At 44.8% G+C, this 19780-nt stretch overlaps 1 protein-coding gene across 1 annotated transcript in view; it reads right to left on the bottom strand.

Annotated features, from left to right (window-relative positions):
• Nucleotides 1–326: 326 nt before the first annotated feature.
• Nucleotides 327–19780, bottom strand: part of LOC309546498 (apoptosis-inducing factor 3-like) — a gene marked incomplete at its 3' end in the record, with an annotated part of 218559 nt that continues 199105 nt past the window's right edge. The window contains exon 18 of the mRNA XM_082246237.1: nucleotides 327–435. Coding sequence (XP_082102363.1) covers nucleotides 327–435 — 109 coding nt within the window. The remainder of the gene's footprint in view (nucleotides 436–19780) is intronic.

The raw sequence follows: 19780 nt of genomic DNA, 5'->3' as shown, positions 1-19780 counted from the left end.
CAAGGCAAATTCAAAGCGAATTGGCTGCGGATTCCGCACTGAATTAAAATCGCAATCCGTTCAGACAAACCGATTGCAGAGAGTATGTTAACAACACAAAATCGGTTTTCAAAACGCAGTGTGATTTGCTCAGTCAGATTGCATGGGTGTTTAAACATCTGATTTTGGTGCGGACAAAAAAAGAAAAAAGCGTCCTGCACAAGTTTGGTGCAAATACAGTGCGATTTGAGCCATACAAATCCATGGCTCAAACCCCCGAGACATGACGTGTATGGTCAGCCTAAAATATCACATTTTGGGTAGACTTAACCTTAATGGTGTGTTACTTACATAACTTCATTCTTTGTGATCCTTCTGCCTGATAGGATTGCCTCAGCTATTTGTGATACAGTGGGGTCGAAGTTCATGCTTGATACTGCAACTACAATATCATCCCTAGATTAGGTAAGAAAGAAAAAAAAAAATTAACAGGCAATAAAGTATACACAATCTTTTCCAATACTGGAAAGGTTCCTACGCACAAGAGAAAAATGATAAGGTAGTCTCTAGGTGGTACAGGGACCCCCTGTTACTGCATAAGAGGTTTCCCGACACCCCAGCCACATGTTGGAGATGTGGCCAAACAGAAGGTACTTACCTACATATTTGGTGGGCATGCGATAAGATTAAACCTTTCTAGTCAAAAGTTTTTTCCGTGTATACAAAGATATATCGGGGACCCTTACCATTTACCCCGGAGATAGCACTTCTTTCTATGCTCCTGGGGACGGTTGCGTCTCAGAAACGCAACCTGCTTCGCTTCCTCTTATCCACAGCAAGTTGATCCCTTAGTTTTGGAAGGCAAACACCACCCCTCCGCTATCACTGTGGGTATCCATAGTCAATGATATCATGAGGATGGAGGAATTGCTTGCGATGGACAATGACTCGTTCGAAAAATTTATGAATCTATGGTGTGTTTGGCTCGATTTCTCTTCATCCTCTGCACTTAAGGAATTACTTTGAGGTCCGCTATCATGTCTAGTTCTGAACCAAGCCATGCCTTATACCACTCTTGAGAAGCCCTTCTTTCTTTCTCTCTTGCTTCTTTACTCCCCCCCCCCCCCCCTCTCAATGCTAATTCCCCTTCTTCTCCTCTAACCTTACTCCTCTTCTCTTTCTTTTACCCCCCACCTCTTACAAAATGTTCATGCAAATGTGTTCCATATGACCTTGAGACATGACGCTCACACGGCATTTGAAGATGGTTACCTATCTGTATAGTTCAATCTGATTTTAATGCGTGTTTATTTGCATTTGATTATTTTTTTTTACGATGTTTGTCTCTATATTGTTAATGCTTTTTGAAAATTCAATAAATATATATTTACCTCTAATACTGGAAAGGTTCCAAACGGTAAGTACATGTTACACAATAAAATTCAATTAAGATATCATATAAACTACGCATCACGACCTGATCTGTTATTTGCAGACCTCAATTTATTCCCCTTCAATACGGATTGATTACTGGTATATGAGCTTGTAATAATCGGTGTGGAGTTTATGCTGTAAATGAGTAAAAAAAGCCACATTGCTCTGCTTAAAGCGGAGTTCCGGGCACAGAAGTCATTTTTTACTAAACATACCCCCGGGACAGTCAGGGCTAGCACATTCCACAATGGCTAGCATCTGATCTGTCCCGGTTCGCACTTACCTTTTAGAAGAAATACTTACTTATAAAATTTCTTCCACAGCGTTTCCATCTTTCTTGTGGGCAGCTGAAGCCGGCGCGGTCCTCTTCTGTGTCTTCTTCCGCGTCTTCTTGTCCCAGAATGCGCCGCACCGGCCCCTCTCGTCACTTCCGGTGTGACGCTGCATTCCTCCACAGCTTCTGGGCATGCCCAGAAGCTGTTTAGCAGGGGAATGCGGCGTCGCCCGGAAATGACGAGCGGGGCCGGTGCAGTCCCATTGATTCCTGGGAGCTATGACGTTCAGCTCCCAGGAATCATAGCGAGACAGGAAGTGACGGGGTGAGCCGCGGCTCCGAGGGAGGAAGTACTCTGAGGTGAGTATCTTCGATCTCCAATTACAAGGTAAGTAAACAAAAAAATAACTATCCAATTCCTTTTCAGGTGAGGTCTACCTAGCGGAGGGGCACAAAAAAAAAAATATAGTTTTTGTGCCCGGAACTCCGCTTTAAAGTAGAACTGCACTGCATTTGAGCACCACAAACTAAAAAAAAGCACTATTTAATTCATTTATAATATTCAAAGAAAACTCGCTCATCTATCCATGTCTCTGTGCTTTATTTTACAAAGAAATCACCCAAAGCATTTCTGGCTGTGGCCATCTTGAGTAAGGGCCAGTTCATATCACATGCAGTCCAGTACGTTTTTTTTTTTCTACATCAAAAACGCATGAAAGTGGGTTATATGGTTTTCAATGGCATAGTTCACACCAGTGTAGTCAGTTCCAGAGTTCAAGTACAACATGCTGTATTTTTCCTGCACTGGACTGTACTGGGACGCAGGAAAACGCATCAAAAATGCACCTGAATGCCCTAGAACACATAAAAACACACCGGACCCCAGTACAGCCGGAAAAAAAAAAAAGCAGGAAAAAAGCATCTGGAATGCATCCGGAAACGCATAAAAAAATGCACCAGAACACACCAGCAACACGTTAAAAAGGCGCATTCAGAAATGCATTCGAAATGGATGCGGAGTGCATTTTTGTGGTGTGAACCAGTCCTAAGGGCATATGATTAATGTGACATTTACTTTCTGAAATCCATCTGCCCTTGCCTCAGGCATGTGGGCAGGAAGGTGTACTTAGCTTGGAAAACACCCTTCTCCCCTCCTGAAGACTCCTGGAATGTATGACATAATTTTCCTAGGCCTTGAAACCAGGATGTAACTGAAGTAAATATAATATACTTTCTTACCTATTTTCTGATGCTAGCAGCATAAGGATTAAAAATAATCCATGTTGATTGAGAGAGTGAAGTTCTACTTAAACCACTTCCCCCAAATGGACGTTCCTGAACATCTCGGATTTCAGTGGTTATATCGGGATGATGCCTGCACATACTGGCATCATCCCGGTATTGTTATTTTCAGACGGTGATTCTGAGTAAAGCAGAAGTGATCAGAGTGGCTAATTAGCCACTCAATCACTTCTACGGGTGGCGAAGAGGGTCCCACCCCCCTCTCTTGGGCTCTATGGAATGATTGTGGTGCCCAAGAGAGAAACGGCCGGTATTCCGCTGAAAAAACCCTACCCGTGAAAATTCCCTACCCTCGTCACTTCTGGTGCATCTACATCATTGAACAGCTGAGCAGCTTAGCAGTGCGCATGCTCGAAGCTCCAGAGGGTAGGGAATTTTCACGGTAGTGTGTTGTAACGTTACACCGCATCAGCTGTTGCCACGGGTACATTAAATCATCCCCGCTGCAACATGAAATCATCTCCGCTCCTACCCCTGTGACTTCCCTGATCTCGGCTACTAAATGTAAAAGCAGCGGCGGGTCTATGAAAACATAAATCACGGAGCCGAGATTTATAAAAAAAATAAAAAATGCGTCAAAATTGAGTTTGTAAAAAAATGCAAAATGCCTTGCAAAAAGCACTGCAGAAACAGATCAAAAGCAAACTGCATAGGTCTGAACCAAGTCTTACGGTATCTCTACTCTGGAAAGTGGAGGAACAGCAGAAAAAAGAAAATTGAATATCAAATACTTACCGCAATTTTCCTTTCCTGAGGAGCTCCATATCAGCCTACCACTGGGTATGCTCCACCTGTACCCCCACCTGCAGGAAACTAAAGCCTCGTACACACGCAACGATTGTTGGCCGACCGATCGGCCGTCTTTTGTCCAGTGTTGTTGTGTTGGTTGAAATGTGCTCTAGACTGCACACGAATTTTCTCGGCCAACAACAATCAACTTCAGAAGTGATGTCATGTGTTGGTTTACTTTCCGTGTGCTTTTTCTTCTCTGAGCATGCCCAGTCTTGCTCATCTGATTTTTGTCTGCCGAAATCTGTACTGACTGATGGAAAGTCGGCCGTTCTGTTGACGGCCAACAAAAATTTTAAAGCATGCACACCAGATTTTGTTCGGCCGAAAAGTCGCAGTCGGTTGTCGGAAGCATCATACTAACAAGCCGACAATCGGCCGATCGGACGTTGGCCGAAAATTCACGGCCAACAATCGTTGCGTGTGTATGAGGCTTAACTCATAAATTTGCCTCCCTCCCTCAGGTCTACGTTCCATAACTCGATTTCCGCACCTGGGTGTGAGTCTGTGCTGACATGAAGCTTGTCAGGAAAGGAAAATTGCGGCATTTGATATTCAATTTTTCAGTTTTCCTGACAGCTCCATGTCAACCTACCAATGGGAACTATCTAGCTAACCAGAGTTGGATAATGCAGAAACAAAATAGGGTTAATTATGGCCTCTGCTAACAAGATAACTGTTTTACCAAAATTAACAGTTGTTAAAAATGACGGATCTATGCAATAATGAGAAATAAAAGTGTGTGTGTATGGATGACCACATTGCCGCCTTTCATATTGACTTCACTGAATCTTTACAGGCAGCTACTCAGGAGGTTGAGACACTCCTTGTGGAGCGTGCCATTATTTCTTCCGAAAGGGCCAAGCCCTTATCGGGATCACTTTCACAATCCAAGAAGCAATCACTCTGCTCAAAGCTCTGGCCCCCTTGCGTGAACCTCTGGGAACCACAAACAGGCAATCTGATAACCTGAAAGTTGGGGTAGCATGGATTTACATCTTCAGTGTCTCCCTGACATCCAAAGGACTACCTTTTTATCCATTTTCAGATGAAAAGTAGGCAACATGATTTCTTGACTTAAATGGAATCTTGAGGTCACTTTTGGAATAGAATACAGCATCAGGAGCAGAATAACTGTCTGCCAGAAGGACTTCTAGGGTTCTTTTTTACCCTAGTGCTGCCAGTCAGAAACCCTCCTAGCTTAGGCTACTGCCACCAGGAAAGCTGCTTTTTTCCCATAGCAACAAATCCATCATGGATTTTTGCAGCAGATAGTTGAGTACTATTGTGAGGTCTCATGTAGAAGCGTGGGGGCTCTGAGAGGCCTTAGCTTTACTATGGCCTTAGGAATTGAAGAATCAGAGGTCCACTGAGTCCTGCTAAGGGCCGATGTGGAAGATATGTATTCTTTGAGTGTGCTTGCGCTCAGGTCCATGTCGAAACCTCTTTGAACAAAACTGAGCATGTGACGAACTATTGCTTCCCTGGAAAAAAAACTTTTGAGGTAGGATATTGTTGTAATTTTTGCCAGACTTCATTGTAGACTTTGTTCATGCTCTTCTGTGCTCTCATGAGGGCATCTACCAATCTTGAAAAGCATCCTAAATCTGCAACCCTTCACTCTCAAAATCCAGGCTGTTAACATGAGCTTCTCTGGAGCTGGATGGAGAACTTGAACTTGTATCACTTGTCTGGCATCTGAAAAGATTTGTACTAGGTGTCTGTGAGAGATAAATAGTTTGCTGCATATCCACTGTTGAAGAAAACCCCCTGGAAAGGGTATCTTCTCCACTGAGCCACTTAACACAAGGACAGGAGAGACCATGGTCCAGATAGTCACCAGGCATGCAGTCGCTGACAGGTGAAGAGAGGAACACGAGTACCAGTTCAGTATCTTACCACCGGTATGTTCTATAGCAGCAGAGAAAGGCATACTTTGAACCATGATTAGTTGGGCTTCTAACAACAGAAGGACTAAGTAGGGGTCAGATGACCCGGTTCTTTATTTGCCAACCGCCACCTCAAACATTTATCTTGAGGCAGGAAACCAAACTGTCCACAATCACAGAACTTTGCTGTCAATTTAAGCTTCATCTAATATGAACAAATGCAGCGAATGAGTACTTCCTTGAAGGCCACATCATTTTCTAATAGTAAAGTAATATATCTGCCCAATCCCATAGGGACACAACAGCAAAAAGGGGTGAGTCCAAATGCTGGACACCAGTCTCTCTTCACAAGAGCATAAATTTGACATCTGCTGTGAAAACATGCTTTTTGCTCCATTCTTTTAGCATGAGCCGTAATTCAGTCACCATAGGGAAATTGCAAAGTGGTCTTTGGAGGCACTTGAAATACCTCCACTGCTTTCCTTTCATCTTAAAGCATCTCACCAGCCTTACAATGGAGGGCTCAAAGACTGGATAAAGGTCATCCTTTATCTGCATCTTTTTCTTTGGAAGAGTCTGTAGAAGATTGGTTGGCCTGAGAAAGCTCTTGAGACCAATTGTTGATTTTGGAAGGAAAACTGGACCTTGCCAGAATAAATGACTCTTGCACAAAGGGAGTTCCAACAACTCATTTAGAGTGTTTTGACCACATGGTAATGAATTCTTACAACCTTTTGGTCCATGTCATCTTCATCACTGACCGCTTTAACAAAGCAGGATTCATACAGGCATGCTCATCGGCATCCCCCTCTTTGCAAAAGTCTGAAGACGGCTGTTTGCCTAGAAAGCAAATGGGCGCTGCCCCTACCCTCTTTAGGATCGCTGGTCTTTATTTAGGGTTGGCATTTGTTTTCCTGCAGAAGCAGAAGACAGGAAAAAAAAAACACTGAGCTTGTTCAATGACTATTAAGCAGCAGTGCACTGCCTCATCCATAAGGATGCTCAGTATCTCCATAATATTGAGGCAAGTGTCCACTCCAGCCATGATATTGGTCTGCTTCTCCATTGAGAGTGATTTACACCTCATAAGCCGCCCCAGAGACCAGCAGAGGAGCTCCCTGATAGATAATGCATTTAGCATGTGAACACAGGGACCAGATCCTAGCAGAACAGGATGGACAGTCCGAACTTTATACAAGCTAAGTAGGAGACATGTGCTAGTTTCCTGGATCCTGTATCAAAAACTGGATAAAGGTCATCCTCATCTGCATCTTTTTCTTTGGAAGAGTCTGTAGAAGGTTAGTTGGCCTGAGAAAGCTCTTGAGACCAGTTTCTGATTTTGGAAGGAAAACTGGACCTTGCCAGAATAAATGACTCTTGCACAAGGGGAGTTCCAACAACTCATTTAGAGTGTTTTGACCACATGGTAATGAATTGTTACGACCTTTTGGTCCATGTCATCTTCATCACTGATAGGATGTGGTCCCTGTGTTCACATGCTAAATGCATCATCTATCAAGGAGCAGAACAGGATGGACAGTCCGAACTTTATACAAGCTAGATAGGAGACATGTGCCAGTTTCCTGGATCCTGTCCCTTCACAGGGTGAGTGGAAACGACTCCTTTAGTGTGTACTGACCACATGCTTAATAAATGTGACAACCTGTTAGGTGTCAATATCTTTATCCTTGGTTGCTTGAACAAGGCAGCATTCTTGCAGTCATATAAAAGTAATAACTGCGCTAATCCTAAAATAGAGAGCTGCAGCTGTAGTGGGAGTCACTAAAAATCAGAAATGTATAAAAAGAGCTGCGCTAACTGATATAGCTTGATAAGAAATCAAGTAAGTATAAGACCTTGAACCAGTGTTTAACTAGTCCGGTATATAGCAATCATATAAAAATTGTCAGCCAGTAATGAGCCAGATATAAATCATATATATCAAACATGTAAGTCCATCAAACAAAAGAGTCCAAACAAAGCATGGATTGGCAAGCAAAGCGTGTCCGGTGTAGAAAGGGAATCCTCCACCACATCTATGTGCCTAAAACCACATTCCGTGCTGCATGCAAAGGGCTCACACCAGGCTTACCAAAGCTCATTAAGGAATAGGCATATCACTGGAACAGATCCACTCGAGAGACTAGCACCTCTTCTCAGCTGGTCACATGTAGTCTCCTCAGCACAGCAGGAAGAAGCACTCTATACCAATGCTGCTGGAGATCGTGTACAAACACCCCATACAGATCCTACCGACCTCTCACCGATCCAAGGATCCATTGTAAAGGAAAGGGGATCGACAATAGTGTAGTACGTATGGATAATTTATTGTAAGAAGGGTAAAAACACTTACATTCAGGTAGAATCAAAAGCGCTTGTCTATCAATGTTAGTATAACGCTGCCGCCCGGCTTCCGGGTTTGTCGTGGTGACGTCAGCACGCCTTCCCTACGCGTTTTGTCACAATTGACGTCTTCCTGGGGGTGCGGGCGGCGCGCTGACGCACCATTTAAATACCAGACTGATCGACAAAAACGGCCGCCTTTTGCGGTGTCACCCGAAGCGAGTGCCGCCATCTTAACTTAGGGGGAATGCCAGACTCTATCAGAGCCGACACGGCAATGCCCGACGAGTAGTAATATTCCAACTTGGGCCATCGGATACCGGGACAAGAGACACCGGAAGAACCCAAATACATTAGGCTAACAATAGCCGTAGAACATACACAAAGCAGCTAATAACTAACTATGATGCTGTATCAGCAAGCTAAACAATCTCAGATAATAAATGTAATAAGATTTAAAAGACCAGCATCCCAGACAGGATCTCGGAGGCTGGTCGTGCCATCTTGGACCTTGGAAAGCCCACGAAAAGGGCGACCCAGGAACCGAAATGGTAAAAATAACATCAAAATAGCAGGTAAATGGACAAAAAGGAAGATACTCGAGTCTGTGCCGTATTCCTGCTAAATATCAAATATAACATTAGATCCTCACATATAGTATGGTGTGAATCGGAAGTGCTCCAATTAAGGGGGCACTCCAGACTAAATTTAAACTCTAAAATTGACACATGTGTAAAGAGTACAGGTACCTAAAAACACTAGTACAGATTAACGAGGCATCACCCATTAAGGGGCACTCCATTTAGAAATATATACTATATGTGCATATAAAATCACATGCACACAAAATAGGTCATCTAAAATAACAAATAAAAATATAAAACTTATATAAATATTAGCTCGATCTTTCCAAACAGGCCATTAGGCCCTAACCCTGGATAGCCCATGCAGCATCCCAGATCAAGCAATAGCAGCTTATGATAATGCATGAATTATAAGATCAAACAAAAATACGGCCCACACTGAGTTCACAGCACGCAAGGAAAGAAGCCAAAATTCATAATGTAGATGGTGTCTTATTGAAAATAAGCACCTTATTGGCAATGTAAGTGATGATGTTGGTAACAGTGTCCTGGATTTAGAAGATATAGACAAAACTAATTAGGAGTGGTCTATGAAAGCATTTACATCAGTGTCTATGTTGAGACCAAAGGGAGTAAAAGTTCTTATCTTGTAAATCCAGGACATTTCCAGTTTCGAAAAGTCCTCTCACAAAAGGCTCTCCTCTCCAATGTGGGGAGAATTTATCAATTCCTACAAAAATTGTGCCTCGGGGGTCTTTGTTGTGTTTCATACGATAGTGATTAGAAACTGAATGCTTCCTAAAGCCTTTCTTTATATTGGCTATGTGCTCATTGCAGCGGACATAGAAAGCTCTCTTGGTCCTGCCAATATATTGCAGGCCACATGGGCACTGCAATAAATAAACAACCCCTGTTGTTGAGCAGGAGATAAAAGGTTTAATTGGGAATTTGGTTCCCATGCTGGTGGAGAGGATTTCCTTAATGTTTCTCTGCTTACATTTATTATAGGAACACGTCTGACAGCGATTACACCTATAATAACCTTTTAGTTGGTTAAAAAAGGTAAGTTTTGCCCCCGGGGGGTCCAAAACATTTGGAGCCAGCCTGTCCCGCAGCGTGGTGGCACCTCTGAAAATGACCTTAGGTTTAGCTGGCAGTGCCTCTCTCAAGGTACGGTCATTTTTCAGAATATGCCAGTGGCGTTCTATAATGTTCTTAATACTTTTGTGCTGCGTGGAAAACATAGTCACAAAAGGGGCAGTATAGGAGGACTGTGTGGTAACTGGCCGGCTGGCATTAGAGAGCATACTAGATCTATCCATAACCTCAACCTTCTTTAAGGTATCTGCCAGGAAACATCTATCATAGCCCTTGTCCAAAAACCGGTCAGTAAGAATCTGTGCTTGATGCTCAAAGTCGTCATGATGGGTGCAGTTTCTTTTAAGCCGCATGTATTGCCCTTTTGGTACCGCCTGAAGCCAGGGGGAATGGTGACAGCTGTCTATGGGGATATATGAATTTCTATCCGTAGTCTTAAAATAAGTCCTGGTGATGAACCTCCTATCATCCCGTGTGATGGTCAGATCTAAAAAGTTAATGGCCTCCTGGCTTGCTTCAAAGCTGAGCTGAATGCCCCTGGTATTATGATTTAGTCCCTCCATGAACATGTCAAGTTCAGCCTTGGACCCATCCCATAGGAGGAGGACGTCATCAATGTACCTAGCCCAGAGTAGAATCTGGGGTTTGGCACAATCATAGATGACGTCGTCCTCCCACTGGGCCATAAAAAGATTGGCCAGGGAGGGGGCATATTTAGCCCCCATAGCAACTCCCCTGTCTTGCCGGAAAAATTGCCCACCGAACCAGAAGTAATTGGATCTAGAGGTGGCTACAACCTAAGGGGAAAGAAAAGAACCTAGGGGGCGCTGGCATCTTCAATCTGAGCTGCAAGACCCTTTCTGATTCAGAACTTGGCATTCTGGATAAGGGTCTAAAGTTTGCACCCCCTAGACCCTTAAATAAATTTCAGACTTATATGGACATCCATAAGTTTGTCAGAAAGATCAATATTCAAAAGTATATGCTAGGAAATCCGATTAGTGATAACCGGACCCTTTCTACACAATTCCAACAGTCCAATTTATCTAACGCCTCTTTATTCAACCCTCCTGGAGCTCTTGCACCCTCCCTTAAGGTGTTCAGGGATGTGGTAGTCAGAGACTTGAATGAAGTCCAGGTCCGCAAAAATAGGCTGAATCAGAATCTAACTAATGGTCTTGATTCTTTGTGTCAAAACAAAGACCTTGTAATTCGACCAGCAGACAAAGGGGGGGAGGGGCATAGTGGTTTTAGACAGAAGTGACTATCTTTCAGAAATGAAATGTATCCTTAGTGATACACATACCTATACCCCTCTCTCCCGTAACCCTGTCGCTCAGTACAAAAAAGAACTGGATCAGATTGTGTCTAGGGGTCTCTCTCTTAACATTCTCAACAAAAAGGAGAAGGCCTTTTTGGTGCATAAGGCCCCTAGGACACCAATCATATATTATTTACCGAAGGTGCATAAGAGTCTTACCTCCCCCCCTGGGGCGCCCCATTGTCAGTGGTATTGACTCGGTGACGTCCCGGGTGGGGAGGTACATTGACTCTTACCTTCAACCGTTGGTGCAGCTTACTCCATCTTACATTAAGGACACTCGACATGTGATTAACATGTTGGCGTCTGTAACACCGGTGGATGGTTTGTGGATGGTCACAGCAGATGTGGCATCACTCTATTCCATTATACCACACCATTTAGGATTGAAAGCAGTTGAGGACTCTTTAAAACGAGACTCTCATATTCCAACCCTCCAGATTCAATTTATTATGGAGTTATTGAGGTTTGCCACTAGATCCAATTACTTCTGGTTCGGTGGGCAATTTTTCCGGCAAGACAGGGGAGTTGCTATGGGGGCTAAATATGCCTCCTCCCTGGCCAATCTTTTTATGGCCCAGTGGAAGGAGGACGTCATCTATGATTGTGCCAAACCCCAGATTCCAGCGCGCCGCCCGCACCCCCAGGAAGACATCAATTGTGACAAAACGCGTAGGGAAGGTGTGCTGACGTCACCACGACGAGCCCGGAAGCCGGGCGGCAGCGTTATACTAACATTGATAGACAAGCGCTTTTGATTCTACCTGAATGTAAGTGTTTTTACCCTTCTTACAATAAATTATCCATACGTACTACACTATTGTCGCTCCCCTTTCCTTTGTATTGGATCCTTGGATCGGTGAGAGGTCGGTAGGATCTGTATGGGGTGTTTGTACACGATCTCCAGCGGCATTGGTATAGAGTGCTTCTTCCTGCTGTGCTGAGGAGACTACATGGGACCAGCTGAGAAGAGGTGCTAGTCTCTCGAGTGGATCTGTTCCAGTGATATGCCTATTCCTTAAAGAGCTTTGGTAAGCCTGGTGTGAGTCCTTTGCATGCGGCACGGAATGTGGTTTTAGGCACATAGATGTGGTGGAGGATTCCCTTTCTACACCGGAACACTCTTTGCTTGCCAATCCATGCTTTGTTTGGACTCTTTTGTTTGATGGACTTACATGTTTGATATATATGATTTATATCTGGCTCATGACCAATGTAGAATAGATGTCACCCCCAAACTCTTAGGCTGCTTAAAGCCAAAGGCTCCACCCCCATGCCATAAACCTTTCCCTTTACCTAAATAATTGAGACCACACCGTGCTTGGAGTTAATTGGCCACAGCAGCCATTTTATTAACCCTTTTACCTTAAAATTAACATAAGGAGAAAAAACATTCCTTACAAACATAAAACAATCAGTCATTAGGCCTGTTGGTCTTTGAGGCTCCTCCAAATAATTCCAAATCCTGCACTGCGGGACCTGTGCCCTGATAGGCCTCCAGCCGCGTCACCGGCTCGGAGACAAACCACTCCCCGCAGTGCCACCATTTTGAATTCCATTTAAACTGACATTAAATGGAATGCACCATAGGGACCCATACCAACGATGAGTCCCAACCATACCCTTATCCTAAACTGTTCACCTCCCCCGCCAGCAAAGACCAACAAAACGCCCAGCTGCCATGACAATATAAAATTCCCCCAGAAAGGACAGAAAGCACAAAAGACATGAATCAAAATCAACCATAACAGTCCCAGAAATTAGGGAGGGTGGGTGGGAAGCTTCTTCTTCCTTCGTCCGTTGAACTTCCACTGACCTCCAATCTGAGGGGCCACCCCTCCTAACTGTACCTCAACCCCTCCCAAACCTGATACACCAATCCCTGAATACCCCCCAACTCAAAACAATTTAATTTAACTCACACCTGCCCTGTCTCCCCTCTTCACATGGTCATGTCTGCCCTGCGCTATTTTTTTTTTTTTTTTTTTCTTTCGCTTCGGGCCTTGCTTTACTGGCTGACAATTTTTATATGATTGCTATATACCGGACTAGTTAAACACTGGTTCAAGGTCTTATACTTACTTGATTTCTTATCAAGCTATATCAGTTAGCGCAGCTCTTTTTATACATTCTTGCAGTCATGTTTATCCGTATCTTTTCTTTAGAAGTGTCTGAAGAGGACTGTTTGCTTGGGAAGACTTGGAGACTGCTCATTGCCAGAATAGGTAACCCCTTCACAGAGTAAGTGGAAACACTCCTTTAGAGTGTATTGCCTACATACAGGGCTTGCCTGCCAAGGCATGAGTGACACAGGCCCAATTTAGGCAGTGCATAATGCCTGACAATCCGGAGGGATTAAATGGCAAGAGCCACCAGTTCGCTTCCCATACACCTTAAAGAAAACTCTCACCCGAACGGTGCCCCTTACCTTCACCGCAATGACTGGCTACTAGGATGAGGTGGCACTCATTACTTTGATGTGCAAATCCACTGCAACAGAGCAGGTAAGTATAAAATGTTTGTTATTTTTATATAAAAAAAAAAAACGAGACTTTACAATTACTTAACCTCCCTGGCGGTCTGATTATGTACAGATTTCTGTGCTAAAAGCAGTACATTCTTTTTCATGGAAATCTGTTTTACATTTTAAAACTCACCTTCCCCTGCGATCCCCCGCTGTCCTCCCGCTGTGTGCTCGGCTGATGCCGGCACCTGTATTCCGCTTCCCTTCCCTGCGAGCGTTGCGACGCAGGAGGGTGGAACCGGGGGCAATTTAAAAAATGTAAGTTCACTAAATGACATGATGCAAAGTTGTGATCCTAACTGTATCATGCCATTTCACCACAGGATTGCACCTGGTGACTTTTCCAGTGCCCTGCCTGTGCTTTTCCAGTTCTTTGTGCCTGGAAAATTTGAGAACGACCATGGCGTCCAAAAAGCGTCCTTTTTGCGCAAAAGCGCTTTTAGACGAACTGGAAAACAGCGAAACTGAGTTACTTGAAGAATTGAGTGATAGCGATTCGTGGAAAAATTTATCATCAGGTACGGAAAGTGGCGACAGCGACGATTCTGATCCAGAAAGAGACATCAGAATTGTTGTGGTTGTCCCTTTCCGTACTTTATGACGACGAATTTTCCCACGAATCGCTATCGCTCAGTTCTTCAAGTAACTCCGTTTCGCTGTCGCTGTTTTCCAGTTCGTCTAAAAGCGCTTTTGCGCAAAAAGAATGCTTTTTGGACGCCGTGGTCGTTCAAAATTTTCCAGGCACAAAGCACAGGCAGGGCACTGGAAACGTCACCAGGTGCAATCCTGTGCTGAAATGGCATGATACAGTGTGATCCGTTAGGATCACAGCTTGGCATCATGCCATTTGTGTTTTTACACTTTTGAATTTGCTGCCGGTTCCACCCCCCTGCGTCGCAACGCTCGCAGGCAGGGAACCGGAAGGCAAGTGCCAGCAATCGGCTGTGCACAGAACGGGGAGAGACTGTCCGGATGCCGGGGAGGACGGCGGGGGAGCGCAGGGAAGGTGAGTAACATTGCTGGGTAATCCCGAGTGTGGCTAGGGGATAACGCTTTTGGTACTGAAAATTAACCCCGAGCCACACTCGGGAATACCGCTAGGGGGGTTAAAGAGAACTAGAATGTTTAAAAGTTACCCACCTACTTTAAATTACAGCCCTGCAAGTGACTAATAAAGCAGTACAAAAACATATTCAATGCAATATGAATTAGTTTGTTTGGTAATTACTAACTAATGCTAATACTGCAGCTTCCCAGACCAGCTCAGACATTTCACCAGGTGATTAATTCATCAAAACCCAATCATGCCAGAAGCAGAACAATGAAAAAGTTTTGTTCAGGTCAGAAACACAAAGGTAGAACAGATTATAATAATATTCTGCAATTTACACAGATTTCCCAAGGGAATTGTAAATATTATCATTGCACATTTTAACTAAAGTGGAATACACATCAATAGCCTTTATTCAACCTCAACCCCAAGCTGCTGTGGAGCTCAAAAAGCATCCTAGCTGCCATATAGGGATCCATTCAATCTAGAGAAACATCACTGAATGAAGTAAGATGCAGTATGCATCAGAGACAAATAAAAAGGTAATAAAATCAGGCAGAATTACATACCAAATAGCTGCACAACCATGGTGTCACCCTTGGGAACAGTAGTGCATTTAGCAGGGCATTAATCCCAATGCCAGCCATAACACTCATGCAAGAAGTCTATTTAAGGGTCCGTACGGCAGGGTCTGCACCTTGCGTGCAACAGGTGGATGGCCACAAGTTTATTGCAACCAGGTAAGGGGTGCTGCTTGGTCCTAACGAGCTGAGGAGGAAAAGAAAAGGAACGCCGGCCTGAGGGAGGGCGTCAAATTTATGAGTTAGGTCTTGCAGGTAGGGATATGGGCGAAGCATACCCAGTGGTAGACTGACATGGAGCGGTCAGGAAACCTTTTTTGGGCAGCAGCCTTGTCAGTCAGGGGAGAATGTAGTGTTAGATGCACTAGTGAATTTATGTGAACTTGACTAACAAATTACGGCCGTACTCCAGCTAACAATTTTACACAGTTACAGCACAATGTGTTTTTTTTTTTTTTTCCTTTTAAAGTTCCACATAAAATGAACAAAAGCTAATCATTTGTAAGCACCTCTGTCAGTGTTAAAACCGAACTTCACTCTCTCAATCAACATGGACATTTAGACCATCTGCTGGGAGGATGGCAGCTACTTGCAGGTGTTTTTTTTACCTTTTATTGCATAGAATGCATTAAGGGAAAAAACCTTCTGCTTTTAGCACCCCTTTAAAGCGGTTGTATCCCGCTTTTTTTCACTTTTACCTACAGGTAAGCCTATAATAAGGCTTACCTGTAGGTACAAATAATATCTCCTAAACCGGCACGGTTTAGGAGATATTTACAGTGCATGCAGCCGCTCGCGCGAGCGGCGCATGCACTCTGAAGGTCCGGGGGGACCTTCAATTAACTTGCCAGGAGCTTGCCGGAAAAATCACTCCCGCGCGCATGCGCGGGAGTGACGTCATCGCGGCTCCGGGCAATCAGCGCGCTGGAGCCGTCTCTTCCGGCCAATCAGCGCGCCGGAGCCGCCGAACCCGGAAGAGACGACGAGGGATCATGGCAGCGCCCGCATCGATGTCCGGGGGTCCGTGTCGGGGCTTCGTTTTAAGGTAAGTTAAACATAATGGGCTAGTATGCGATGCATACTAGCTCATTATGCCTTTGTCTTGCAGGTTTTTTTTTTTATTTTTTTTTTTCAAAGGGTTTACAACCGCTTTAACCTATGTTGTCATTGGTCCCAGGAATCCTCAGTAGGGAAGGAGGGGTTTTCTCAGCTAAGAACACCCTCCCTGCCTGCATGCCTGAGCTAAGTTCAGACGGAGTCCAGGAAGTAAATGCTACATGAATCATCTGCCCTTATTCAAGATGGCCATGGCCAGAAACGCTAGTGGGTGTTTTGCAAAGAGATTTCTCAGCAAAACATGAGGACATGAATAAATGGGTCACCGTATGCTTTGGATATTAAAAATGTATTGAAGCTGATGTCCAGGTTTAATTTCATTTTAAATAGTTTGTTTGGGTTAAGCTGGCACACTAAACTATTAAAATCACTAACATGTGTGGCCGCTGGGTGCGCTGTATAAACCATATGTAGCCTTAGCTACATACAGTATACAGCACTGTGACCTGGGTGTGTGACGAGACCTTCCTGTCTTACACTCTGAATAAAATAGTGTTGGGTTGAGCGGCACTCAGCCAATCATAGGCAGCTTTGTATTCTTTCAATGAACACAAAGCTACCTCCAATTGGTTGAGTCGTAGAAGCGGGCTGATGACATCATGATATCCAACTCTGTGCCACTCAAAGGAAGCTTTGTATTCATTGATAGAATACTGCACAAAGCTACCTATGAATGTCTGAGTGCCACTCAGCCCAACGCTGTTTTGTTCCAGGTGTGAGGCAGGGGCAGGGAGGTCTTGTCTCACACCCGGTTTACAGTACTGTGTAGTGTATGTAGCTGAAATTGCCTAGGCAAATCAAATGGAAGCAGGAGCAGGTACCCGTCAAAACCAGGTACCCGCCCCCCCCCCCCAAAATAAAATGTGAAAAAGAGGGGGGGTGAGAAAAGCAGAATTTTTTCGGGTAAAGTTCTGCTTTAATAAAGGATTTGGGAATGTTCACACAAAAAAATTGTGTAAATTATTACTTCAGTTATCCCATCATGTGTATGTAGCACTGCCCCCTAGGGAGCTGCTGAGAATTACACTTCTTGGGTTCCCCTGGGTCACCATTAGCGACAGCAGATACACGGCATTAAAAAACCGACTGTAGAATATGGCAAGGCCGCTGCTTCACCTTGCCACTGAAGTGAAGATAATGAATATGTACTCTCATTTTGGTTACTCTTCAGGGTCTAACTTGGCACCCCCTTTCTCACTGACTGGGTGCGCTGACCTCCTGTCCACTGACACCCAACTGGAGTGGTCCCCTTCCTGGGCAGACCTCTGGCAAGCTTCCCGGTACTCATGGACACTGTTTTTCTCTGGGTCACTCTGCCTCCAACTCCCTTGTCAGCATCCACTGGACCTCCTGGCTCAGCACCACACTTCTGGTCGTCCACAAGGCCAACCGCCTGTCACCATCTTCCTCAGCAACAGGAGGAGAAACAACCGTCACCCTCTTTCTGGGACCTGGCTTCCCACCCAAAGACACCCCGTCACATGTGCCCATGGATTTTATAACATATCCCAGGATGCACCACTGTTGTGCCTACCCACTGGGATAGTCATAAAAGCCTGTGTGTCACTGGCTGGGTTTCCTCCACTGTCCAACAGGCTCCTCTATTGGATACAGTGGGGACACTCCCTCAGACCAGATGAATCACACATGGACACATGCAACAGGCCTAACTACTGATCAGGCTCCCCTGTGAAGCAGGCAGAGCAAACTATTTTTTCCTAGCACCTACCTAGGAGGGTGCTACGTCCACCCCCAACAAAATTGAGCCATGTCCCCACTGGCTCTGGGGCAGCCACCCCCTACAAAAATCCTACAAAATTTCTAAGGAGTATCCCACAAACCTGGAAAAGGGGGAAAATGAAAAAGGAATATACAGAATAAATTGTATATATAAAAATATAGGCACTCTGTTTATACAATATGTTACAATCTTTGGGGTGCATTTGAAGCAATGCACCCCCCACCAAGCAAAACTGTGATCCAGTGCTTAACCACACATCCTAACTAACTGTAGTAACGTTAGGCATCCTGCAAAGGAAAGAAATGATTAGGCACTTCTGCATATATACATACATTCAAGACAGTCCTATGTCTAGCTCAATCCTGATGAGAAAACCCTCCGGGGCGGCCTTCTCATCCTACATCCCTAGCCGAAAGCTTGTTAGTCTCTTGACACCTCATTCGATACAGCTCCTCAAAGGTGATCCAGAACCCTGTCACTGACTTCCTATTTATCAGTTCAGAAAAAGGGTGCCTGCAATGTCTTCTCCCTTACAGAATCCAGCACCCAGTTCTTCCTCCCACATGGACCTTGTTGCCGGAGCCTGGACAACCACCAGTCCTGTAGGAGCTTGCAGCAACTTCTTCAGGAGCCCCTAGCAGCAGGGCACCCACCACCAAAAAAACTCTTAGGGTGCCGCCCACTTTTTTCCCAGGCGTTCACCCATGAAGTTCCATTGGCCCAAGTACAGTCCTGCTGGAACTTTGGATAATTTGTAATCCACTATCCTGGCCCGATGGCCCAAAGGATCTCCAGAACAGCAGTTAGCAATTCTTCATTTCTCCTGAGAGGGTCGGCCCTCCGGTACAAGTCCCCTAGCCAGTGGCATCTTGTGCTTTCCTCAACCCCTTTCTGCAAAGATAGAAGGGGGAGGGGTGATGGGAAGAGGGCATAAGCCTCAACAATAACTGAACTTGAATGTTCCTTTGCTGTATTTTTTTTTTTTTCTCCAATCAGCAAACATAGGCTAGCCAGCCTTAATTTGAACTCTGTACAGTCTCTTCAACAATAGAAATCCGGATGGGGGATCCGCACACAGTCTTTCCCCCTTTTTCCTGGATTCGGATCGACCAAGCCTGGCCAAATCCATCTGGGCGGCGGACCTCTACCCGATTCACACAGATAGGCTGCCTATGGTTCCTTTGGGTTTTCACAGATAGAAAAGTCTTCCACAAGTCCAGCCTTTACTGATTGTGGTATGGTTTGGGAATAAAGAGGAAGTCCCATAAAGCTTCATCACACCAGGACTCTCTCTTGGCCTCTATCTCCAGCATGACCTCCTGTGGAGCATAGGGATAGTCATACCCATATTCTAAGGCCACCTTCCTCTGTATCCACCTCTGCATTCTGGAAAATCGGGGTCTTCTGATTACCTCTCCCAGCTGGGGAATATGGGGTCTCCTCTCTTTTGATGAGGGAGGCGTAGGCCTCATTTTGATCCCGAGCCCAGGCATAGTTGCTAGGTGGGGATAGGTCTGGGACCCTATTAATGTAGACCTCACAGAACCCCAGATTCCTGGCGCACGGTCCTCAGACCACTGAATCCTTAACCTCCTCATCCGTTTCAGGTGGGCCAAGACTGGCTGGACTGCTCCGATCCCCAGTCCCATTTAGTTTCTTCCTCAGACTTCCAAACATCCAATCCCTTCTCCAAGGATCTGAACCGATTTTGGAAGCTAGGAGACACGCATCGATGACCCCGGCCTCTTTCTCGC

Source organism: Pelophylax lessonae (assembly GCF_965119305.1).
Source record: "Pelophylax lessonae genome assembly, chromosome: 2".
NCBI classification, from domain to species: Eukaryota; Metazoa; Chordata; class Amphibia; order Anura; family Ranidae; genus Pelophylax; species Pelophylax lessonae.
Note: the sequence above shows the minus strand (reverse complement) of the source record. Positions and strands in the feature narration are given on the sequence as shown.